At 46.4% G+C, this 25,776-nt stretch overlaps 1 protein-coding gene across 19 annotated transcripts in view; it reads left to right on the forward strand.

Moving 5' to 3' along the window:
* Positions 1–25,776, forward strand: part of PAK3 (p21 (RAC1) activated kinase 3) — an 81,288-nt gene that overhangs the window by 20,951 nt on the left and 34,561 nt on the right. For 10 of the 19 annotated variants that reach the window (XM_056809777.1, XM_056809778.1, XM_056809780.1 and 7 more), the window contains 3 exons: positions 1,334–1,430; positions 13,222–13,325; positions 21,331–21,534. In XM_056809777.1, coding sequence (XP_056665755.1) covers positions 13,226–13,325; positions 21,331–21,534 — 304 coding nt within the window. In that variant the 5' untranslated portion in view covers positions 1,334–1,430; positions 13,222–13,225. Of the gene's footprint in view, positions 1–1,333; positions 1,431–13,018; positions 13,326–21,330; positions 21,535–25,776 lie in introns of those variants that run through there. The other 9 variants (XM_056809785.1, XM_056809792.1, XM_056809793.1 and 6 more) reach the window with 4 other exon arrangements.

The raw sequence follows: 25,776 nt of genomic DNA on the forward strand, positions 1-25,776 counted from the left end.
GGGCCTTTGGAGACTACAATTGCCAAGCCAGGCATTAAAAAGGGGGGAAATTGTGGCACTGAGCGTGGGAAAATGAGGACATGGAGAACTACAGATCTCAGACAAGCTATGAGAGCCGCTGAATGACTATTGGCTCAAAAATGACAGGTTAAAACCTTAAGAAAATGGAGAACAATTCAGGGGAAGGTATTAACTGTAAAAAAATCAACCAGGGCTGGAATTTGGGCATTTTGGGGACAACAGATTAAAGAGTAACTTTAAAAAAAAGACAAAGTGACAGCCAATGCAGGAAGTGGTAGAATTTCTTAAAGGAAAAAATCTCACCAGCTAAATATTAGTAATACTAGAAACAGGGTCCAAATGGGGCTTGGCCACAAGCAAACCTGGGTTCTGAAAAAAAGAAATACACCAGGTATCAGGGCTGGGGCCATTGTGGTGATAGGAGGCTAGGAAAAGAGGGGACAACCCAGATCATTGTTCTTTCAGACCATCGTCTGACTAGGTCTCTGAAGGAAGGAAAACTGAGTCACTGACAGCTTAGGGTTTGGAATGAAATGTTGCCAGGTAAAGAATCAGGTAACTTAGAAACTCTGGCTTCCCAAACTTCATTGCCAATGGGGAAAATGGTGGTCAGAGAGAATCACAATCACTTGAGACCTTTGATTGTTTGCCTGGAGATAAAGGCTATTATTGACTAGGGTTCCCTTCCTAACACAGTGAAACTTAAGTTCCTATTTTTGGGTTGGTGACACTTAGGAAGAAATCAAAATTCAAGCAACCAGGGAGCCCCAACCCTTAGTCCTTCCTTGAAGTGATCTGGATTCCCAAAGACTTGAACAAAGAAGGAATGTTGGCTGTCAAAGTTAGAATCATTGTGTAGACTTTCATTGCTTGGGGAAATTGAGGCCAAAAGTGGAATGAACCACCAGTACCCCTTGACCTTAGCCCAAAATGAAAGACTTTAGAGGTCATATTTTCACAAAGTGTCTTCTAAAGAGATAGGGCTCCTTGTCCATGGGGGGACAATGCGGACCCTTACAGGTTAATATTGGGAATAAAGTGATCCTAGATAAAGGATCAGGTAATTTTTTTATTTGAAAATTTTTATTTAATTAATTAATTTAGAATCTTTTCCCATGGTTCTATGATTCATGTTCTTTCCCTCCCCTCCTCCCACCCCCCTCCCAGAGCCAACGAGCAATTCCACTGGGTTTTTCATGTGGCATAGGATCAGGTAATTTAGAAAACATCATAACTCAGAGTTTTATTTACCAAAGAAGAAGACTATATTTCTAGCAAATATTGCCATCAATTCCTCTCCCCTCCCCCCCAGGTGCTGCTATCTCTGTAAATCCGGGAATCTGGACTTTTAAGGACTCTAATAATCCTCCATTCAAGTCAGAGAGAGACCAACAGAGATAAAAGACCAGGTAATGTGGAACTTTTGCTTTCTCACTGCTTTATTGGTCAATGGAGAAGACTAGCTGACAGAAATTCTTCTCACACCCCTGCTCTCCCTAGCATTGTCAAAGGCCTCTAAGGCTCTGAATATTCCTCCATAGCTTTCTAGAACAGATGAGTGAGGTCCCAACATGCATTGATTAGGAGACCTAAACCTGGGACTGGAAGAATCAGGACACTCTGTTCTCAGGATGTGATGCAAGGTCTGACAGAACATAATTTTATTGCATTTCTCCAGAAACCAGGGAAACGTTGACCCTGACAAGTTGGCCAGGAGAATTAAGTGATCTCAAGAAGGTATCCGATAACTTGGAAAACTATTGTGTCCAAAGAGTTCATTTGTGAAATGGAATAACTTTGCCTCACAGGAAATGTCCACCTTATGACCCATCCCAAGGGATACCTGAGCACAGGTTGTTCATTGGAAAATCTCATCCGTCAAAAACCTTGGAACTCCTCCCTTGTCCTCAAAGAGACCCCAAGACATGTCCTTAGCGGGAGCAGGAACCACTAAGGGAGAAATGATCTCAGACAAGGTCTTAGTCACCCTAAAAGGCCTACAGGGCAGCTATCTCCTGGGAAGAGGTGCTCCTGAGTTCCAGGGGATTACTCAGTGTCAGGTTGAGAACTTTCTACCTCATATCAGACAGAGGAACTGACAATGGGAGTGTCCCAAGGAACAGACTCCATTTTTCAGCTGTTGAATTGAGGTCCTGCCAGACCACTCTCACATGGTTTTCTCTGAAGGTGGAGAAAGTGAGGCTCTTTAATTTCCCAGGATTTCATTTGTAAAAAAAGAGACTTATTCCCATAGAAAATATTCCTATCAATGGTTGCTCCTGCCAATCCCCAGCACTGGTGAGAAATCCAGGAATGTTGGAATATAAGAACCTTATTGCTGCCCTCCCCCATTTCAGTCAAAAAAAGAACAAACATTGGAAAGGATGAAGTAATAAGAAATGCTGCTATTTGAAGGCATCACTGGCCACAGCTGAAGACAGTGACACACGGCGTTTTCTCCCTCATAACTCCAAGTAGCACCCGAAGGAACCTGAGTCTGTCTCATGAACTGATGGTCAGTCTAGGACCTTATTGTCTGGGGACCTTTGTGGGTTTCCCCTTATACTGAAGCAGAGGCAGCTAGAGAGGTCCTAATGCCTTGTAGTTAGGAGAAATGAGGCCAGGGATGGAGCAAAGAGCCAGAGTCCTCTGGTGTGAAGTGAGGTTCAAAGTCTTAAGACATCCTACTTCTTCTGAAGGGAGGGAAACTGACACCTGACAGGTTAGAGATGGGAATGACGTGATCCCCAGGAAAAGCATCAGGTAGCTTAGAAACTACCGTCTCCACAGGCTTCATTTGCCACATTTGAGGGAGGAAGAAACTGAAGGCGGGGAGGGCTGCCAGAACATGTGTGGCCCTAACTGTCCTCCTGGAAGGACGCCTGGCCATTGGTTGTGAGATGGACAATCTTGTCCTTTGATCCCCCATTCTACTGAAAAGGAGGCCAAGAGGGGCCTCCTGAGTGTGAGCAGGGATCACTGAGCAAGAGCCACTCCCTGGCAAGGTCTTCATGGTGCTACCAGGACCAGAGGGCAGCTGCCTACTGGGCAGAGGTGGTTGTGAATTCACTTAGTGAATACTTAGTGTCAGGCTGAGGACTCTTGTACTCTCCTGTAGGTCAGAGCAACTGAGAATGGGAGTGTTTCCTGTAGTCTGGACCCCTCTTGTGAGGGCTGGCTTTAAGGACCACAGAGAAACCCTTTCCATCTGGTCTGCTGGAAACTGAGGCACGTCACTATCCCAGGGACTCAGGGTGAAAAGAGTAGATTGAATTTCATTTAAAAAATCCCCGTCACTGTCTTTTTCCCACCTTTCTCTAGAACTTTGTAGGAGTACAGAAATGTAAGTCTGTAAAGCCCTTATTACCCGGCTGCCCCTCCATCCCAAATCTAGTCACATACTGATGAAGGGAGATCTAGAATGAGTCTACCATAGAAGTTTTCCCCTTTAAGGCTTCACTTTTCAAGCTGAGTACATTGAGGGAGCAGGTTTCCCATTTACTGGGTGCTGAAAACCCCCATTTCCCCAAGCCTGTCTCCTTTTCAGGGTTTTCCTCCCAATTTTTCTCTACACTCATGGACATCTGTGTTGGTACTGTCCAACAATTAATTCCGGCACACAGCTAAATTTTGCAGGCATTGAATCGCTTTGTTACTTACACTAGTCTTGTACAGACTTAAGATGAATGTGGCTAACGTAGACCATGGTAGTCATTGGTCTACTCTAACGTGAGTGACATTCTTCACATTTGGAATGAATTGAAATTCCAGGCTCTTAATTTTGCCCTTAGTTTTCGTGCTGGAGCTTGAAATCAAAATCCAGTGTAATAGAAAATTGTAGGCAGGATTTCAAAAATAGTCCACTTTTACAGAATGACCTCTTTGGCCTCAGCCATACACCCCCTCTTTGGCCTCAGCCATACACCCTCTCCCTAGTGCTGGTTGTGAACCAGGTCATGGTCCTCTTGAGAACTTTATAGAGGGAAAAAAGAGAGTACGAGCAGGAAAGAATCAGAAAATAGGGAAATTGTGCTTTTGGGGGGCGTTCTTTGCCTCCAAGAATGAATATTATGGCAGCCAGTCAGGCCGCCATTCAAACGACCCTCCACAATCAATGCTCTCCCTGAACTGATGTCCCTTTAGTGTCGAGGGCCTTTCGGGCCTTAGTGTTTCTCCACTGGACTAAAACAGAGACCCACAGAGCTCTTCACATTCATCTATGTGTGGAAGTGAGGCTAGGAATCGAGCAACCAAGCTCATGACTCCTGGTTCTGTGCACAGATCCAAGGTCTTGAGAGACCCTATTATTGCTCCTCATGGGAGGGAAAGGGACGCCTGGACAGGCTACTGATCAGAACTGAAGTGATCTTGGGGAAGATCATTAAATTAGAAACTACTGTGTGCAAAGGCTTCCTCTGTCACCATTGGAACCTGCGGCTCCAAGGCAATGTGTCCCGGAGCATCCTCTTGAAGGATGCCTCACCTTTTGTCGTCAGGTGGAGAAGGTTGTCCTTTGAAGCCTTTGCTATCCCTTCACTGGACTCAAAAGGAGATGAAGAGAGACTCCTGAGTATGAGCACAATCAGCTAGAGAGGTCCTAATGCCTTGTAGTTAGGAGAAATGAGGCCAGGGATGGAGCAAAGAGCCAGAGTCCTCTGGTGTGAAGTGAGGTTCAAAGTCTTAAGACATCCTACTTCTTCTGAAGGGAGGGAAACTGACACCTGACAGGTTAGAGATGGGAATGACGTGATCCCCAGGAAAAGCATCAGGTAGCTTAGAAACTACCGTCTCCACAGGCTTCATTTGCCACATTTGAGGGAGGAAGAAACTGAAGGCGGGGAGGGCTGCCAGAACATGTGTGGCCCTAACTGTCCTCCTGGAAGGACGCCTGGCCATTGGTTGTGAGATGGACAATCTTGTCCTTTGATCCCCCATTCTACTGAAAAGGAGGCCAAGAGGGGCCTCCTGAGTGTGAGCAGGGATCACTGAGCAAGAGCCACTCCCTGGCAAGGTCTTCATGGTGCTACCAGGACCAGAGGGCAGCTGCCTACTGGGCAGAGGTGGTTGTGAATTCACTTAGTGAATACTTAGTGTCAGGCTGAGGACTCTTGTACTCTCCTGTAGGTCAGAGCAACTGAGAATGGGAGTGTTTCCTGTAGTCTGGACCCCTCTTGTGAGGGCTGGCTTTAAGGACCACAGAGAAACCCTTTCCATCTGGTCTGCTGGAAACTGAGGCACGTCACTATCCCAGGGACTCAGGGTGAAAAGAGTAGATTGAATTTCATTTAAAAAATCCCCGTCACTGTCTTTTTCCCGCCTTTCTCTAGAGTTTGTTATGAGTGCAAGAATCTTATTCTTTATTCTCTGCCAGGCCTCAAATGTAGTCAAAAAGCGACAAATAGGGATGAAGGAGGAGTTAAGGAAAAACATTTTGTTGAAACAGAACTATAGCAAAGAGTAGATCTCCTCCTCGTGATGCCTCCAAAACCTATGTTCTTACAAGAGTGTTCACTTTTCCCATTACTGTTATTCCCTCTTTTTATGTTTAGGCTCCTGTATATCCATGTTGTCACTTTTTGAGTAATGAAATCCTAGTCTCTGAAGCCCTTATTACCCGGCTGCCCCTCTATACGCAATCTAGTCATGTACTGATGACACGAGATCTAGAATGTGTTTACAGTGGAATGTTTCTTTTTTAAGTGTTCACTGTTCAAGCTGCGTACGTTGAGTCAGAGCAGGTCTCCCATATACTGGGTGCTGAAAACCCCTGTTTTCCCAAGTGTGTATCCTTTTCAGGGTTTTTATTCCCTATTTTTCTCTACTCTCATGTGTTCTGTCTTATAGTTATCACTGATATGGAAAGTAAGAGTTTAAAAAAAAGGACAACTGATGACCAGAGTGTTCTCGGTTTTGGATGAAATGACTGACCCCAGGGAAAGGATCAGAGAATTCTCAAACTGTTTTCCAAAGGCCTCTTTCCCTATGTGATAAATCTATGATCCTGAGAACAGCAATCAGCATATAGAAATGATAGGTTCCAGATCCAGACCTTTAGTTTGTGTGTAATCTCTATTTTAAGATATGATGATAAATGTTTAACAACCAGCTTCTTTAAAGAAAAATATGTATTTAGGACACATTTTTAAGGTTACTCTGAATCATTAACATTTTTTCCATCACTTTCTTCAGTCTAGACAGTCAACAAAACAATAAATCAAGCCCTCATTTGTAGCATTTCCAATGTGCAAATGCTCACACTGAAAATGGAACAATCTTGGATCCTGCAAGTGCTGCATTGACACTGAGCCAAACTAAATTCCCAAGTTTGGGCAGGGCTCACTGAGAAAGAAATGATTGCAGGCAGAGTATTCTTCATTTGAGAAAGCTTTGCTTCCAGGTGCCTGTTTGGTAGCCATGGTCTTCGGTCCTCAATGTAATACCAGGTATCAGGGCTAGGACACATTTTCCGTTTTCACACAGGTAAAATGAGGCTAGGAATGGGGCAGATCCCAAGCCCCCTTTGCTCTTACAGGTTAGAAGGAAGTCCTTTAGTGGATGTAAGTTTTCCCTGGTGTCCTATTCAAGGAAGAATTGCTTTGGTTTTGGTAAAAAGTAATAATGCTTGGGCAAGAATGAAGTTCTTTTAAATTATTCTTTCCAAGCTTCCTGTTATGCATGGTGCAATTGTGGTTCAAGGAGATCAGCCACCGTACTTCCAGCCCCAAAGGAAAGTTAGTTTCAGAATAGAGGAAGGAGTCAGGCCCCCTTGGCAATAAGGGAACCTTTAGAGCTTTTAGGGAATGTTGTTTCAGACTGTGAAAGGAATAAGACTGAGGTCCCCCTGAATGTTAGGGGTTCGGGGAAGATGCAATCCTTGGCAGTGGAGCAAGTCATTTTGAAATTTCTGCAGTTTAAAAACTTTTGTTTCCCAGAGGGCAAAGTTATGGCTCAGAGTAATTTGATCCCTTCCCAGACCCAGATTTGTTATTTTGGAGATCTTGACCTTTAGTAACCATGACATCTCCCTTATCACTTAAGTTTCCCTTTTTGTTATCCTTGTCTCATGTGTTAGTATCAATTCTAAGACAGAAGAGCAGTTGAGGTTAAGTGACTTGACCAGGTCACATGCCAAGAAGTGTTTCAAGCCACATCGGAATGAACTCTGGTCCTCCCTTTCCACTGTGCTACTGGGCTGCCCTTCTCCCATTACTTCCTACAAAATCACCCTGAGGTCCTGAGATCCAGCCCGTGACCCTTTGGGGAATGATCTGAGCTGGAAATTGTGGAGCCCAAGTGGCTCCATCCTTGCTGGGAGTGTTTCTTGGACCTGAACTGAGAGGAGTCTTGCCTGCCAGTGCCTTTGAAGACTCCACGGTGCTGCCTGTCATTTTAAAAGACAAATAGAGAATATACATTTTCAATCAAGTCAGCATTTTGATTATATGAAATCAAAAAGGGTTTGCACAAAAAACCTTAATGTTATATGTTAAAAAGGAAGTGGCTGACTGGGAAAAAGTCTTCTGTCATTTATTTCTTGTAAGCATCTCTCCAGGCAGACAAGTAGCAGAAGTATCTAAGACCAGATCCCAAATCCATTCTTTACAATAATTGATCCCAAGAGAGGAGCAGCCAGTTCTGATGTGAACCTCCAAATCACTACAAGAAGAGAATGCAAATCCAAATCATCCTGAGGGTCCCCCTCAGACCCTGCATGTCTGCCGACTTAAGAAAAGATGGCAACAGTCGATTCAGTGCTGGAAGGAGTGTGGAGAACTAGAAATAGTAGTGCGCTGCTGGCATAGCTCTGAATGGATGTTGTAAGTTTAAAAGGAACATCCCAAAACTCCAAGTAGTATATAAGATTTATTAATAATCACTTGAAGTAGAGGAAACAGAAGTAAAAGTAAAGCCTGAGTAAAGAGAAGTTCTTCCCAACTGTGGTAGTGGGAGAAGTGAGAAGGGGATGGGAGTGGGGTTAGAAACTTTATCTCCAAAACGTAAGGACATGATATGAGGACGAAAGTACAATCTGGGAAATGGAGTCCTGGGGTACCGAATTCTAATTACAGAGTACAGTCATTCTGGAGACGAATTTGGGAGGGCACTGTGAATCTGATAAAGACTCTATGCTCTCTGATTCGGACAGTCTACTTTGGGGAATATCCCCCAAGAGAGGCCTCCTCTAATACTCCAAAATATTTAGTGATACAATTTGTGGTAGTGGAAAACTGGAAGCTGCTATGATGCCCATCAACTGGGGATCCACTTAGCAAATTGTTACATGAATCTAAAGGAATTTCCCTGCTATAAGACATGAAAGAGAAGCATGGAATCACTTCATTAAAGTCAGCAGAATCAGGCTAACAGTATACAGAACAATTACGCCAATGTAAATGGAAACAACCACCAGAAAACAAGAAAAACAGACTATCAAGGGGGTGTGATGATTGATTAAGCTTGGCCACAAAGGAAAGATCTGAGAAAAGAGCTTTCTACGCTTCTTTGCAAGAGTGGCCATGGCGGGGGGAGTGGGATCCACGGATCTGTAACTCTGTATGAGTCATTTTAAAATATGTTCATTATTTTAGGTGGATTTTTTTCCTTTCTTTTTTCTTCCATATAAAAACTGGCTCTCTGTGAGCAAGTATTTGGATAGCTATAGGAGGAAATGCAGATGGTGGAAAAGCAAAAAATATTAGTAAACACCTTTTAAAAAGGGGGAGAAATAAGTGACCTTCAGTGTACTACCCTGGCCATTGCAACCTTTTGGATTAAAAACATTTCCTCTTTCAGGAAATGAGGATCTGGAGAGTCAGGTAGGTGAAGGTCCTTTTGGGTCAGAAGAAAAGAAGCCTCCAATCAGGGCTTGCCAGTACATCCTTTCTAACCCTGCATTTTAAAGGGGGCTTAAATGAGAAGTAGCGAGAGGCTGTCTTGGGAGGTATAATTCCAGTGTAATCATCAGGCAACCCTGAGATCCAAACTCGTTGTTTAAAGACAGAAATCTAGATCCAGGGAGGAATGATACTAGTTTATGGGTGTCCAGTTGGAATTCCATCATTTCCAGACTACTCTGGCCAAAAGGAAGGAAACTGGGACAGCTAGGCTGCTCAGTGACTAGAGAGCCAGGCCTGGAGAGAGGAGGTCCTGGGTTCAAATGTGGCCTCATACACTTCCCAGCTGTGTGACCCTGGACAAATCACTTCACCCCCACTGCCTAGCTCTTGGTGCTCTTCTGCCTTGGAATGGATCACGTTTAAGATAGACGGTAAGGGTTTAAGAAATAAAAGGAGAGAAACTGAGGAGCAGCATTCAGGCAGCAAGCTAGGAATAATGGGGTCCAGATACCTCCTTGTTTAAATAATTAAGTTAAGGATTAGAGATGAACGAGCCCTCCAGATCCCTGACTGTCAGGACTAGAGTTTGAGTCTTTTGAGACCCTGATCGCAATATCAATTTAATTCTCATACTGAAATGCATTCATTTTGTTTTCCCCATTCTTTTCATTTCTGAATGTATCTCTTCTCTCTCCCCTCCCCAGAGGTTCTCCCACACAAGCAAGGATAAAGAAGCGTGCAAAGCCCCCAAAGAGCTTAGAAAATGTCCCCAGTGTACTCAGAGTCCAATAATAACAGTTTGCATTCATATCACATTTAACCTTTGATTTGGTAACCGACTCCCCCTCCTTTTTCCTTTCTTTGCAACATCTCGAAGAGGGAGATTCCCAGGGTCCCCCAGGCTGACCTGCATGCTGCCCAGTGTTAAATGCAAGGATCTGCCCCCTTGGCCCCACACTTGGCTCTGGTTTTTTTCCTTTTTCAAGGTCAGGCTTGGCATCACCATGACCCTGTGTGTTGCTTTGCTAACCTTTGAAAGGAGGGGCTTGGCCTCAGCCTTCCAGCTCTGAGTTGTTGCCTCTGACTCCAATGAATCTCAGCCTTTTGTTTTACTTTCTACTTAGATTCTAATCCTTTACTGGAACATGAGAGAAACTGAGTCTCAAAGCATTAGAACCAGAAGATAGTAGATTCAATGTCGGAGTCCTTAAAAACCAAGTGGACCAAATCCCTTTTTAGCCAATAGAGGAGGCGATGGGATCTAGGGAAGTCGGGGACCCCTGGGGTCCAACCCTTTGCCAGTTGAAGAGAGGTGGAAGCTTTTAGGAGTCAGAGGTTTCAAGCCAGGAGTTTGGGATTTTAAGAGATCAGTAGATTCTGCTCCGTTCCCCTCCCCTCCCCTCCCCTCCCCTCCCCTCCCCTCCCCTCCCCAGGCTTCTCTTGCAACAAAATAGAACACAGTGATCCCACCCTGCCTGCTAGCTTCTGCACAAGCCAGTTGTTGTTTTTTAAAAAGTTAGTTGGGAAACTCAGGCCCCCTTTGGGAGGGGCTTCTGAACCAAAGTGTTCTTTGCTTTTCCCTCTCCCCAACCCTGCAAAGCCCCCCTTTTAACAACGAAAAATAGTTAAGCAAAAGCGAAGAGGCCAACTGAGCTTCCTCACCTGGCAGGCACTTTGGGCACTCCCCAACCCCCCCCCCCCCCCCGCCCCAAAGAAAGCAAGCCCTTTCTTTACTTTCCAAGCAGCATAATGCCAGGACAGACCAGAGCAACTACTGGCTGTCAGGCCCAGACTCGGGTCTTTTGGAGACTCCAAAATCCTATCCAATCATTTTAAAGAAAGGCAATTGCAGGCCACAGATTGGGACCCTTAAATCCAGACCGCCAGAGTCCGGGAGCTCCAATCCCCTGGTGTTTAAGGAGGGAGACTGAGGCTGAGAGAACAGACATTAAGAAGAAATCCTCTTGGGGAAAATGTTCAAGTCACTGTTGTGTCATGGATAAAAAACCTTCCTCACTCTAAAAGGGCCTTGAATCAAGGCCCACATGGGGAGGGGCTCCCACTAAAGGGGCCTTCCTGGGGGGTCAGTGGATGGGAGAAGGGGCCGCATACAACCTGGTCTCTGGTGGGGAAGAAGGACGATCAGATCAGCAAGCTTTCTGCAGGAGGCTGCCTCACACCCAAGCTCTAGGCTCTCCCACCAGGCCTTTTATAGAGGAGTGAGGGGTGGGCTCTCAGCCTGGATTATTGGTCTCTTTTCTATGACTTCATAGTTGAGAACATGTTGCAATTGGCTGGAGCCCACCTGGATTGATGAGCCTGAGTCAGAGGAGGGTCTAGTATGTGGGCCCAGAAGAATACAGTATCCATAGCCCTGGAGCACCTGACTTCAAGCACTGCCTCAGACCTTTTCTAACCATGTGACCCTGGGCGAGTCTCTTTACCTCTGCCTTTTTGAGTTCTCTTAGCCCTAAAATGAAAGTTATAGTAGTAGCCCCCCCCTCAGGAGTAGTGTGCTGATCCTGGGACTCTGAAGCACCATGGAAATGAAGAGGGTGTCCTAGATTAAGCTCCCAGCCCCCCTCCCGCCAATAAAGAAGGCTAGGGGGTCAGGGATACAATGAAGCTACTTGGAGTGGAGCCTCAACATTGACTCTACTTTTGGTGGGGGGAAGCTGAAGCCCAGAGACTAGAGGCTCTTAGTATTCCAGGCTTGAGCCTCCCATCATGAAATCAGCCTTCTATGCTGTCCTGGGCTTTGGGGCTAGCAGAGGACTGGACGAATGGTCCCAGCACAAGCCTTTGCCCCTACACAAGCTCCAGCTCCGAGAAGTCTATCTTTTTTACAGTCTAACCACTTTTTGAAATTATATTTTCTTAAGTTTTCTTGAACTTAACCATTGTTATTCTATATCAGTAAACATGAGCATTTTCACATACAAAGAACAGTAAAAGGATGGTATTTGAAACAAAAGGGCAGCTAGGTTTGAGCCCCCAATCAGGAAGGCCTGAGTTCAAGTGTGGCCTTAGACATTTACTAGCTGTGTGACCCTGGGCAATTCCCTTAACCCTCTTTGCCTCCGTTTCCTCATCTGTAAAATGGGCTTGAGAAGGACATGGCAAACCACTCTGGTATTTTTGCCAGGAAAACCCCAAATGGGGTCATGAAAAGTTAGACACAACTGAAACAGCTGAATAACAACAACAATATGGAAAGAAAAAATCTATTATGTCTAGCTTGAGTTTTTCAGAGTCTGTATCAAATTTAATACAGTAATTCCAACACTCTTCTGGCTTTGTCCCTACCCAAACCTCACCTCCCCTAAACACATACCAAAAAGCCCAAACAAAAATTTCAGTTTGCCAGAAACAAGTAAAAGCCATTACAACAAATCTTGTCCCGCCCCCAATGCTCGTGTCCTTTCCCATTCAAGACCATCATCACCCATCGGCCAGGAGGTAGGCATCCTCCACCCTCTAGAGACCCAATTGGTCTCAGAATTGCTTCAGAACCCTGACATTTTTTGAGATGATTTTTGTTGACAATGTCTTCATCATGGAATCCATTGTTCTGCATCTATTGGGGAACTGACATGCTTTTGGCATCACATGATCCAGTGGGTTCATGGTTTTCTTAATATTGAAACTTTCCTACATTCCCAGTGTAAATCCAATCTGGTTCTAGTATGGGAACTTTTTAATATGTCACTTTCCCTCTTAGCCAACACTTTATTCCATATTTTTACAGTAATACTCATCAGAAATATTGGTCTATCGTTTTTTCTTTTTTTGCGTTCTCTTGCTTTGATTTCGCCATCGGCCTATCTGTTTCTGTGAAGGAATTCGGTAGGACTTCTGCTTTCCCTGCTTCTGCAAACAATTTATGTAATATCGTAATTAATTGTTCTTTTGAAAGTTTGGTAGAGTTCACTTGGTTTTTATTTCCCCCTTTGGAAGTTCCTTTATTTGCTTCTCTGAGATAAAATTACTTAAAATTATCTTTTTTCTTGCTATTATGAATATTTTGCATTTTTTGTAAATATTCATCCAGTTCATTCATCTTTATCTGTGACGACATACAATTGGGTAACAGAGTGTCCAGTTATTTTCTTTATTTTCGCTACATTGGTTGTGAATTCTTTTTATATTTGAAATTTGATTGTCTTCTCTTGAAGAAAACCAGCCTAACTAATAACTTCTCTGTTTTATACGTTTTTAAGAAGAGCTTCTCGTTTTATTTGCCAATCCTCTTTTCCCCGTTACACCCCTCCTTTGATTTTTCAGAACTTCTATTCTGTATAGTTTGGATTTTTCCATTTGTTGCTTTTTAAGGTTTTGTTTTGTGTTTTGTTTTGTTTTTTAGTTATATGTCCAATTCATTGATGTGTTCTTTCTCTCTTTTGTGGATGAAAGTGACTAAGAGATCTACATTTTCCCCTGTGGATCCATTTGGCTCCATCTTCCAAGGTTTAGTATACTCCCCATTGTTATTTTATTTGATGAAATTTTCAATTGTGTCTATGATTTGTTCTTTGACCTACAGAGTGCTTTTAGGCTCCAACTTCTGGAGACTAAATATTTAATCGTTTCTGTGATGGCTTTATATTGAGTCTAATGTGGGGGGCACAGTGGTCAGCCAAGGGCATGTTTAACATTTCTGCTTTTCCATATTTGTTAATGAAGTTTTAGCAAGAGGGCTGTATGTCTTACCTGTGATACTGAGCTGTTTTCTAGTGGCCACTAATGGGTTCATCTGCATAGAAAGCATTCCCAAAAGGAACAAGCAGTTTTTAGAGTCTTTAGTTTCCAAACCAGGCTCAGTTTGGGTGCTGAGATGGCTGTTTACAGTTAATTTTCATAAAAGTAATACAGACTTGAGATGTTCCTTTGTGCTTCTATTCAAGAATCGCCAGTGTTCTATCACATGGAAGTTTTTCAAGATTTTATGCAGCTCCTCAACTGCTTTGGGGGTTAAATTGTCTGGGTCTGAGATTCCCACATAGATGACTTTTGCTGTCTATTTCCCCTGTAATCTGGTTAATTTTTCTTTCAGAGATACTATGCCATTCACTGCATATATAGAAAATGGATGTTTTTTCTTTATCTCTGAAACCTTTAAACCCAATTTAGTTTTTCATGCTTATCCACTTTAATCACATCATCTATTTTTTGACTGCCTTGTCTGCAATCATGATTGCTCAGACCTTTTTTGAATTCACCTGAGCCATAGAAGACTGTCATCCCAACCCCTCATTTCAATTCTGGTAGATCTTTATGCTTCAAATATGTTCCTTGTGAACAAAAACTTGTTGGATTCTGCTAGCCTGTTCTACTTTGTGGGTAAGTTAATCTCATTCATGTTTACAGTTCTGATTGTGAATTGACTATTTCTATCAGATCTCATTATACTCCTTCTCCTCATTCAGTTCTTTACAAAGAGCCAGGAAATGGAGAAAGACAAGGAATCTGCCACTATAAATACTATTCCCTAGTAGAGTTCCTGGCAGACCTATAGTATTACTTGCTAATCTTTTCCTTCCTTCCTTCCTTCCTTCCTTCCTTCCTTCCTTCCTTCCTTCCTTCCTTCCTTCCTTCCTTCCTTCCTTCCTTTCTTCCTCCTCCTCCTCCTTCTTCTTCTTCTTTTCTTCTTCTTCTTACTCCTCCTCCTCCTCTTCTCTCTCTACTCTCCTTCCTTCCCTCTTTGACTTTCTCTTTTTCTTCTTTTTTTCCCATCCACTCTTCAAAATTTCCACTCTTGACTCAGGCTTTCTGCTTTCTCTTCTCCTTTTTTTTCCTTTTAAACCTTTGATTTTGGTATCAATTCAATTGAGATTAAGTGACTTGCCCAGGGTCACACAGCTAGGAAGCATCTGAAGCCAGATTTGAATCCAGGTTCTCCTTACTCTAGGCTTGGTGCTTTATCCACTGTTTCCTAGTTGACATAACAGAGAAAAAACTTACCTGCTCTCTTGTTTTCCTACCAAAATCCCTCGCTTTCCGTCTTAGAATCAATACTATGTATTGATTCCAAGGCAGAAGAGTGGTAAGGCCTAGGTAATGGGAGTTAAGTGACTTGCCCAGGATCATACAGCTAGGAAGTGTCTGATGCCAGATTTGAACCCAGAACCTCCTATTTTTAGGCTTGGCTCCCTATCTACTGATCCACGTGGCTGCCCCCTGCCTCCTTTTTTAAGCTATGAATTTTCCTTCTACCTTTCTCCTCCTGAGCCCTTATTTTCATTTGAGTGAGCACCTTCTCCCCAAGCTACTGCAGGCTGGGAGTTTGTTTATCAGAGCTCAAGCTTAGTTGCCTTGGTTTGACCCCTTTTCTGGCAACTGGAAGCTTTAGGCCTATTTACTGGTGTTCACTCTGGTATGTGGCATCTCTCATGTAATTTTAATACCACAAACCTACAGGCTTCATTTTGTGTCCTGGAATGGATGGATAGAGTAGCTTCATTTCCTTCTGTTTCTCTTTGGGTTTCTTTCTTTGGTTTTTACCTGACAAAGGTATACTGAAAATCTCATTGGTACAGAGGGAATTGGAAATCAGAGAGGGCTTTGTAAATGGTAGGTGTGTAGCCAAGAGAGGGAAAGTTTTGCAAACTGTTGGGGATGTGGCAACAATAGGTAACCTTGTAAATGGTACAGGTTTGGTAATCAATAGAGGGCTATAGAGCAACTTGTGAATGGCAACAGACTGTCACATGTAGAAGGCAGTGTAAATGCTTTCACAGCATCAGAGTTTCAGAGTTGAAAAAGGTCTTAGCTGGGCTTGTCCTGAAAAAGGACTTCCTTTCCCAAATCTCTGTCCTCTAATGAGGGGGGCCCCACCAGGGTTTTCCACTGGGGTAGCCCCAGTTGTCAGGAAGCTTTTCTTTCCTTCCTAATTCCTTGCCACCCTCTCTGGGATACCTGCTCCAGAGGCAAGAAACTGCCTTTTCATCTTCAGACTTTTCCTTGCTCATCAGCCTCCCTGAGTCCTGGCTCCACCCTTATGACATGGTAACCCTGCCCACCACTTCCTGCACCAGTTCCACTTTCACTCCGAATTTCCTCTCCTTCCCCAGGGAAAACTCCTGGCTTCTTGTTGTCCCTTCCAAGCTCCCTCTACCGCCATCACTCAGGGAACTCTCCTCCTGTGAAGTGCCTTTAGTCCCCGTGTATCTCTCACTCCCGCCTCCTTAGACCGAGCTCCTTGAGGCCAGGCTCTCTTTTTGGCCCCTCCGTGTATCCCCAGGGTTTAGCATGGCGCCTGGCGCACACTAGTCACTCACTCCATCCATGCTTGCTGATTTCACTCACTGTGACTCTATAGGGAGCCCAGCTTTTCCTCGCTGCAGCTTCTGCTATGGCTCCTAGTTCCACTCTCAGGTGAAGCAGAAAAAGCCCAATCATGCTCCCCCTTGAGAACCCCGGCAACCTGTGGGTGCTGGGTAAATCCTGGAGGATGGCCACCCAGCTCCCTCTGAATTTTCTCCCGCTGAGGCAAAATGTCCACAGTCCCTCACCTTATCCCGGTGTGGCCCCATCCGGAGGGCCCTGCTGGCTGCATGCCTCTGGACCCTATCAGGTGTAGCCAGATGGGTCTGGCCAGGCAGAACACGCTGGGGACTGACCCTTCCTTTAAGCCTGGATTCTGGGCCTCCTTTGCTTTCTTAGCCTTTCTCCAACTACCCTGCCCCGTCTCCCGATCTTTTCTCAAGCAAATGGCTCCTTAGCTGAGCATCCCAACCTGGACTTAGGAGGTTGATTCTCTGGGCTTGAATGGGAGACTTTACAGTTTTGGGGGTGGATCAGAAGTCCTTGTGTGGGAATTCCTTCTTCCAGTGCAGGTCAGTAACTAGTCTGAAACAGTTTTCCCTCGGGGGCTTTATTTCCTGGAACCATTAATGCCCCCTCTTTGGAGCTCATAATTTAACCAGTGCAGCCATGGAGTGATACTGTTATCTAAGCATCTCTTTCTGTCTTTCCCACAAGAATAGGCCGAGAGGCTTTTTCAGAAGCTTTGTTCAAATCGACAGCTTTCCTTCAGTCTAGTCAGCACTTGGGTCCCAAGAAAGAAATGAGGCCAGTCTAGTGTGATGAAGCCATGATGACTTTTGGAGATCATCAGTTGTATCCGAAGGTGTTCAGTGTTCTTTGATAATTTATGCTCGTTCAGTAAGTGGATGAAAACCATCTCGAATTTCTCCAAGGATCTGAGTGAAACTTACTGGTTTCCAATTCACTCACTCCGTTTTCTTCCCTTTTTTGCAGATCGAGGCATTTTCCCTCCTCCCAGCCTGTCCCCCACCTTCTGTTCTCCATTCTTTTTCACAGATCACTGACAGGCTCAGCAAGCCCATCTGCCAGTTCTTTTAACGTGCCAGGATTCAGTTCATCAGGGCCTGGTGATGTGAATGCACCAAGAACAACTAGAAGGTGGTGGCATTCAGTCGTTTCAGTCACATCCAGCTCTTGCTGACCTCAATTTGGGTTTTTGGTGGCAAAGATACTAGAGTGGTTTGCCATTTCCTTCTCCAGATCATTTGGCAAATGAGGAAACTGAGGCAGCCAGGGTGAAGTGACTCGCCCAGAGTCACACAGCTAATAAGAAGTGTCTGTGGCTAGATTTGAACATAGAAAGAGGAGTTTTCCTGACTCCAGACCCTGGCTGCCCCTTCCTATGGTCCCAGCTCCCAACTAGCCCTTTTTAGTTTTCCTGTCCATTGCAAAGATAGAGCCAGCAAACAATGTGAGAGGAAAACTCTGGACCCTTCTTCATTCTCCCCTTCTTTGAGCCTCCCTCTCCAGTGGCGCTAACAGAGACCTTTTGTCTCTTTGTAGCTTCTCTGAGGAGTCTCCTCCCTTTCTGCGCTTTGGTGCTTAGGACTCTGTTCTGTTTGGCCCTTGCTGTGCCTTGGATTACCTGCCTTTATTTCTGAGGGCAGAGGGCAAGAGAGAGTGGCTGTCAAGTTGTGGAAACCATTGTAAAAGGGGTGACAAGATCTGGGGAGATCTGCAAGCTGGAGGGCGCCACTTTAAATGGTGGAATCCTTTGTCAGGAATAGAGGCTAGTTAAGTAGTGAAGAGATTTGTAACCTTAGGGGGTTTGGGGAGTTGGAGGTGGCTTTGTGGGTGGCAGAGTATTTCTTAGAAAAGGTGACAGCAGCAGAGTAGGTGAAGAGGATGGAGAAGAATCACACCCAGAATATACTGGGGAGCTGGTCAGGGAAGGCAGGGGACAGGAAGGAGAAGACAAGGCTCCAGTTGTTTGTTGGGTCCAATCTGTGGAGGGTTCTTGGAGGACTGAGTTGTTTGGACTGGATCCTGTGGGTCTTGGAAGACCACAGAGAGCCTCTTTGGTGTGGGGAGGAGTGTGAAGAAAGCAGCATTTTAGGAAGATGAAAATGGTTAGAGCTCAATGGGCTCATAGAGCCTATGATGTAATCCTCTCATTTTACAGAGCAGGAAACTGAGGAAGCCCAGAGAGGAGGGTGTGGGTCTAGTCTCCAGGTCCTGCTCTCATTCTGGTTTCCTGACTCAACCCAGGGTTCTTTCTCTTCTGCCTTCCTGCCTGTAAGAGTGGTCTTTCATTGACTCATTCACCTCTCTACTTGCTTTTCTTACTCATTCTTTCATTCAGTTCCTTACTTCTGTGTCTACTCTTCATTCCTCTCCTACTGTGTGTAGTACCCTGTACTGGGAGTAGGGGGGAGGGGGGAGAGACCAGGCTCTTTGGGAGCTGGGCCCTGCCCTCTGGAGCTTCCTAGGCTAGCATTCCTAGGTGTTTCTCCCCTTGGAAAGTGTCTCCAGAAAGCAGACCCTAGGAGAGTGCATGTAGCCAGGCAGCGGGCTGTGAGCACCTACTGTATGCTGAGGCTCCCTGGGAGTGGTTTGCAGGTCCTCTCTGCAGTCCAGATTTTGGCCCATGTAGCTTGGCCTGATCACCCCTAGATTTCCTCCCTCCTCCTCCTCTGTTCTTCTCCCTGGGCCCAACTTGGCTCCTCTGTTGGGCTCTGGGCTCTTGGCCAATGATGGGGCGGAGAGGCGGTGACATCAGCATCGCTGGGGACAGCCAAGGATGGAGGCAGCTGGGGACGCTGGGGGCTCCTGGGAGGAGGCAGCCCTGGACTCTCTCTTTTCTGCAGCTGCTGGAGAAGAGACAGGTGATACCCACACCCTCTGTCTGGAGGTAGGGACACATCCTGCCTTGCTTGCCTGAGTTAGGCTGGGTCAGTCTGGGGTCTGGGGGCACTGGAGGGCTGGAACCTGGAGCTGCCTCTCCCTCCCTGGGGTTGAAGAGAATGGGCTGGGGATCATCTTCTTTTCTTTTCATCCACGACCTCTGGGGGGACAGGAGGAGGAGGAGGAGGAAGAGGAAGGAAGGAGAAAAGAGAAGAGACCGAGAGCAGGAAAAGTGGCCTTGGTCTAAGTTAAATGATTTCAAAGACCCTTCTAGCTCTCTGATTTCAGATTTGATGGGAAAAGCACCAGTTGGGCAGGTAGAGGACCAGTCTTTTCCTTTAGTGCCGGCTCGACTGTTGGCAACTGACTGTGTGATCTCCTGGGTCATCTTCTTGCTCTAGAATAGAGAAGGCTGTGGAGATTTGATGGTCCCCTCAGTCCCTTCTAGTACTCCAAAGAAGATGACTCTGACATTCCTGGGGAGCGAGCCAGGGGGTATGGAATTACACCCTTGCCCGCATACACATGAGGTGATCCTTTGAGACATGGGTCCCTTGGGGCCAGTAGCTCTCTCCAAAGACCTTCCCACAAAGGAGGCAGTTCAGGGGGCCAAAAGGAACAGGTGGTTAAGCTGAGCAGAGGCAGGTCCCAAGTCCCCAGGATGTGTGCAGGTATGAGGTGAGAGCAGGCGGCAGCCCATGAAAGTGGGAGGAGGGACCAGGAGCTCGGACGTTAGGGCCTTCATTCCCATTCTGCCTCTGAGTCACCACTGGATGGCAAGGGTGTATGGCATGGACCCATTCCTCTATTCATCTGTTGTAGCCCACAGTGGAACAGTGACTCTTTAGGGGCGGGGACCAGATTTGGCTTTGTTCTCTCTCCGGGGTCCAAGCTCTTGGCAATGCTTGTGGGGTCAAAGGGGCTGAATTTGAGGGCAGGAGGCTCTCTGGGCTTTTGGAGTCTGCCAAGCAAATCCTCCAGGTTGCATCACTTCCCTCCCTTTCTCTCTCCTCCCTCTCCTCCTAGGGGCCTTTAGCACCCATCAACTCTCTAGGGGAAGCTAGAATGACACACCAATCTATCCTAGCCTGCATTTGTAGGGATATGATGCGCATAGCAAGGGAGGCCAGAGTACTTTTAGCCCCTGGGCAGCCTCTGAGGCCATCTATGCCAACCTCTGCAGCTCAAGCCACCTGGGCACTTCTCAGGGTGTGGAAGCCTCTCCTTTCATGAGGCCAACATCTCCCTGGATGAGCAGACGAGATTATGTATGGAAAGTGCTTTGCAATCCTCGAAGTGCCCAATCAGCAGGAATCGTTATATTGTTACCCAGACCTGCCCCTTGCCTGGCCGACATTGGGGGGCTAGCTCTGGCCCTTGGCTTCGATGACTGAAAAGATTGTCATACGGCAGAGAAAGCATCCTTATGCTTGGCAGATCCATGGGCAAGGTGGGGAGAGGGGTGGCAATGCAGAGACACAGATTCTGGCTAGAAGGGAGGAAGCCCGCTGATCATCAGAGCTGCCCGGAGGGGCCCAGTGATATTGGGAGATGGGAACGGAGTCCCTCCTCATTGGGAATCTTCAAGTAGGCCGTGGCTGTCCCCTCATATGTACATATGTATATGATGGTGATGATCTAGAGGGAGGGAATTCCCTCCCATTCAGGGCAAGGTTGGCTTGTATGGACTGCCCTTCTGAGGTCTCTTCCTGCTTAGAAATTTGGTCATTCTCTGTTTCTCTCTCACGGACCAAGCACAGCTGGGGCCGTGTAGGTTCAGATCCTGGTGTTGGCACTTCCTCTCAGTGTGACCTTGGGCAAAGGCCTTTTGGGTTCCTCCGCACAGCGGTGGGTGACGGCCAGGCCCTGGCCCCCCTCCCCCTCCCTCCTTTGCAGGCTCATTTTGAGTCAAGTGCTCTGGAAACCATAAAAATGGGAGCTCTTATTAGGATTATGGGCGTCTAGGCTTGAATCCAGGCTCAGCAGGAAGAAGGTCTCCTCCAGCCTCTTCCGCTGGGTTTGCAGATACCACTTGGGAAATTGTCAAGTGGTAGATAGAGAAATGTCTGCAAAGGCAAGCTTGGCAAAAGAAGGCTGGGCAAATGGGCCTGGGTGGGAGGGGGGAAAGCAAGCCCCCAAGGACTTGACTTAAGAGACCCAGCTTGACACTAACACCCGTCCTCTGTGCCACTGTGGCCAAGCTTCCCTCTCAGGGGCTAGGCTGCCTTAGCTGTAAAGCAACCAGGTTGGACCCGAAGCCCACCATCTTCTGGCTATTTCACTTTGTTCTGTTTTCCTTTAGGAGCCTGTGACACGCCACTTCTGCTGACCATGTGTGACAGTGCAGATAGTGAGGAGAAACCCCCAGCCCCGCCACTGAGAATGAACAGCAACAACCGGGACTCCTCAGCCCTCAACCACACCTCCAAGCCCCTGCCTGTGGCTCCCGAGGAGAAGAACAAGAAAGCCAGGCTCCGCTCCATCTTTCCTGGAGGAGGAGACAAAAGTAACGTATTGGCGGCTCATCCCTTTCCCTGGGCTTTGCTGTGTGGGCTCTTGGGAGGTGACCATTAAGCCAAGGTTCTCTGTCTTTGTGAGAGTATTCAGGGTTTCCTAGGATAGAGAGGCTGGGCTTTGACCTGGGAAGGTGGCTCTGTCATTTTGGGAGAGACGAGGCAGGACAGGAGGCAGGAGGCCTGGTCTCAAGTACCAATTTTTTTTTTGCCTCTGACACTTGCTGGGTGATGTTGTTCATGGAGCCTCAGTTTCCCCCAAATGTGAAATGCAATGATAGCTGCAAACATGAGCATCGTACAAAGTGCCCTCCTTGGGTCGGAGCTTGGCTGGAATTTCTGTGTCTGTGACTCACCTCACTTCCTTACCTTGGGTCAGAGTTTCCTTCTCTGTAAAATGAGAACGTTGCACTTTGGAGGATCCCTTCTAGCTCAAAATCCTCTGGTCCCTCCACAGCAGACTTTTAAAAGTTACCTGACTTTTATTTCAAACTTTATTTTGCATCATGCTCATCACCGAATAATATGGCCCTCTTCTCCCTACCATCCCTTGAACCATTCCCTGCAAGAAAGATTTAAAAAGAAAGACCTGTCCTTGGCTCTTCTTGGGGACCAGGCGTGCTCATTAGAATTAGATGTGGTTCTCTTTGCATTTTTGTTCCTTAGTCTTTGCATTGCCGTGGTTGTGCTCCTTGTGCATATTTTGTGGTTGGTTTCAAGGACAGAGATACACAGACTCCTGCAGAACTCAAAGGGACCTCAGGGGCCTTTGGATAACATCCAGCCTCTGTTTGGAGCCCTCCAGGGCTGGGGAGCTTATTCCTAAGGCAGCCCCTTCCTGCTCAGAAGAGCTTTCCTTGTTAGGGAGCCAGGATCTACCTCCCCTATAACTTCCACCAACTCCTTCTAGTTCTTTCCTCTGGGACCCAGCAGAATAAGGCTACCCCTTCTTCGAGATGACTTTTTCAGCCATGTAAGCCAAGAACCATGCCTGCCACCTCCCTAAAGCTTGCCATCAGCATTTCTCTGCCTGAAAAAGGATTAAAGGAGAGAAGACAATTCAGCTAAATTCACTGCGATAAACATGGCTTGAGTCGATGAGTGAAGCCCCTCTCCCCACACTCTAGACTGGGTTCCATGAGGGCAGGGAGCAAGTTCTTTCTTTCTTTTACCCTCCTGGAGTCCACTTCAGGGCTCCACACACAGGGAGTGCTTACTGAGTGTTTGATGAGTGAATGAATGAACGAATGAGTGAACAGACATGTTGACCAGAGGAGAGAACTGGAATGAATGGTCAAAGGTGAGATGCAGACCAAACTTGCCACAAAACTCAGAAAGTCTTAGGGCTGGGAGGGTCCCCAAGGCCTTTGAGCCCCCAGCCCTTCTTTTATGGATGAGACACTTCTCTAGAGAAGGAAGTAGACTTACTTGAGGTCACACAGGAGGTAAGTAGCGAAGCTCGAGGGAAAGGACACTTTCAGAAAGAATGGTAAGTTGCTCAGGGCAGGTTTCATGGAGGGGGTGGCCCCTGAGCTGATCTTCCAAACTCCAGGGTAGGACTTCACGCTTCCCTAGATCCATGGCATAGGCTCTTCCAGCACTGCCCTAGATTGTGAGCCCTCCACACCTTAGTGGGTGTTCCATGAGTTGCCATGACCAAAACAGTCTGTCCTCTGAGGACCAGCCTTCTAGTGATGAGCCTCTCAGGCCCGAGTGAGGCCGGTTTGCCAGGCATGATTATTGGCTTGTATTCTAAGCCTGTCCAGCTCCCTGAGTGTAGCAGACCCCAGCCTGAGACCCCATTGAGCAAAGCAGAATGTTAGAGTTTCAGAAGGGTGTCGGGGTTCACTTAGTCTAACCCCAGCACTTCCATCCTCCCAAAGTGGAAAACTGGGTAATTCATTCAATAAACAGGCATTGCATTCAGTCCCGTATTCTTTGTGCAGCCCCTTACTAGAGCATGGGGGAAAGACTCAGATCAATCAGGCACAGGCTTGCCCTGAGGCAGTTCCCTCTCTAGTTAGGCAGAGAAACAAACATGGACCCAGAGAAGTGCCATCAGAAATGGCATGTTGTTGAATATTACGAGACTGGAGAGTGAGGACGAGTCACCCATTTTGATCAAAGTTCCTCTGCTCATAAAGACAGTATACACCAACTCTGATAAATGGCATGAACTTCCCTTGTCTCCTGGATAAGGGGGTCCTCTTTCAAGCTCTCTGAGCCTCAGTCCCTCTCGCTGTGAAATGCAGATGACAGAATGTCTGAACTATCAGGGAGCTAGCTCAGAGACCATCTCTTCTTACTTGTAGCTGAACAGAATTTCCTCTAGAACGTCCAGCTTTTGCTTGGAGATCTTTGAGCTCCAGTGTCAGGTGTCATTGCTTCCCAAGGTTGCTCGCTTTACTTTGGGGGCCCTTCAGATTCTTAGGACAGTTTTGCTCCAATCAAGTTGGAATTACTTCCCAGAGTAATCGGGTAAATTAAATGCAAGAACGCAATTCTGTTTTCTTCTGCAAGGAACAATGCAGTCCCTACTGTGTGCATGTGATCCCTTGAGGTTGGCTGTAAAATCACCTTGGAATCAGGAAGAGAGAGATACGTGTCCGCCATCAGCACACTGAGACTTGGTTCTGCTTCAGAACAGTGGCTGCTGTTGCTGTAACCCCTTCTTTGTGCTTGACCCATTGGTCATTTTTATCAGGGGAGGACATGCTTGGGGGGGATGCCACAAAGCTGGGCAGGAGGGAGGGCTAACAGCCTAGGTCACAGAATCAGGACTAAGTAGAATCTAGACAGACTAGAACGTTGGGCTGAATTGAATCCTAGAACATTCATTGGACAGAAAGAGCTACAATTCTTCAGCCCTTTGCACAGGAAGGTGGCATCAGGCTGGTGGTCAAGGTCTTGACACGAGTCCCCCAGAACAGGAGGTGGTAATCTAACCCAACGGACTTGGCATGTGATGAGCTGGGCACCTGCTCTACTGAGCTGAGAAAAGAGAATGAGGGGAGGCAGAAGGGAAGGGAGTAGCAAAATGAATGAATGAATGAAAACAAAATAGATTTAGTGCTTACTATGTATCAAGCACTGTGCTAAAATACTGGAGGTAACAGCGGAAAAGGTGAGACAGTTCCTGCTCTCAAGGAGTTGGCATTCTAATTGGGGGGAGGGAAGGGAATAGACATTTGTTGTTTGTCTCCCGGGTGCCGGGCATTGTAACAAGATTTTACAAATCTTATCTCATTTCATAGCACCACAAAGATCTCTTGAGTTGTAGGGCAGCTGGAAAGTCCCAGAAGTCCTCAGGGTACTGCAGTGGAGAGGCTAGGGGCCCTCGGATTGTAGAGGTAGTTGAATGGATCATCAAGGGAGACTGCAGGGCATCTAAACAGGGCAGGGGGAGGATTTGGTGGTCCTTCATCTCATCAGAAGAAATAGAATTGTTGAATTCCACCTCATCCAGCCTTCTCAGGAGTCAAGCAGCTTGGGTGAAGGGGGCAGACTAGGTGGGAACTCTCTCTGACTCATGGCTTCTGAGCCAGCCTGGGCTTGAAGGAGGAGGTGGTGGTGACAGCTGTCTAGTATGGGGAGAGCTGTGGCCTTAGGAAAGGGATTGCCCTGGTGCTGATTGATCCCAGAGGGCAGAACTAGGCCCCGTAGGTTCAAGGCAAAGATTCAGGTTTGATGTCATGAGAAATTTGCTAACACCGAGGGCCATCCCAAATGGGGCTCCAGAGGAAGTGGGTGCCCCTCCATTGAAGGGCTTCAGACACAGGCATCTAGATGATCACTTGTCAGGTAGTGACATGAAGATGGGACATCACAGTCAGGGATCATTGTTGTTATTGTTATTCAAAGCTCTAAACAGATCTAGCTTGACTTGGGAAGGGGGCTCGCAGCTTCAGAGACTTTATGGGGGTTACAATCTTTAGCTATGCTGAAAACACACGCAAACTTATTTTTTAAACCCTTACCTTCTGTCTTAGAATCAGAACTGTGAAGAGCAGTAAGGGTTAGGCAATGGGGGTTAAGTGACTTGCCCAGGGTCACACAGCTGAGAAGTATCTGGGGCAAGATTTGAACCCCAGGTTCTTTGGACTCCAGATATGGTGCTTTATCCACTGTGCTGCCTAGCTGCCTCTGCTAATGGTTTTTGAATGGCAAGACTACTTGGCTTGGGTAAAGGTCAATCTTCTGGGTCAGAGATGTCATCACATTCAAACAAGAGAAAC

The sequence above is a fragment of the Monodelphis domestica genome, chromosome X (genome assembly GCF_027887165.1).
Source record: "Monodelphis domestica isolate mMonDom1 chromosome X, mMonDom1.pri, whole genome shotgun sequence".
In the NCBI taxonomy this organism is placed as follows: Eukaryota; Metazoa; Chordata; class Mammalia; order Didelphimorphia; family Didelphidae; genus Monodelphis; species Monodelphis domestica.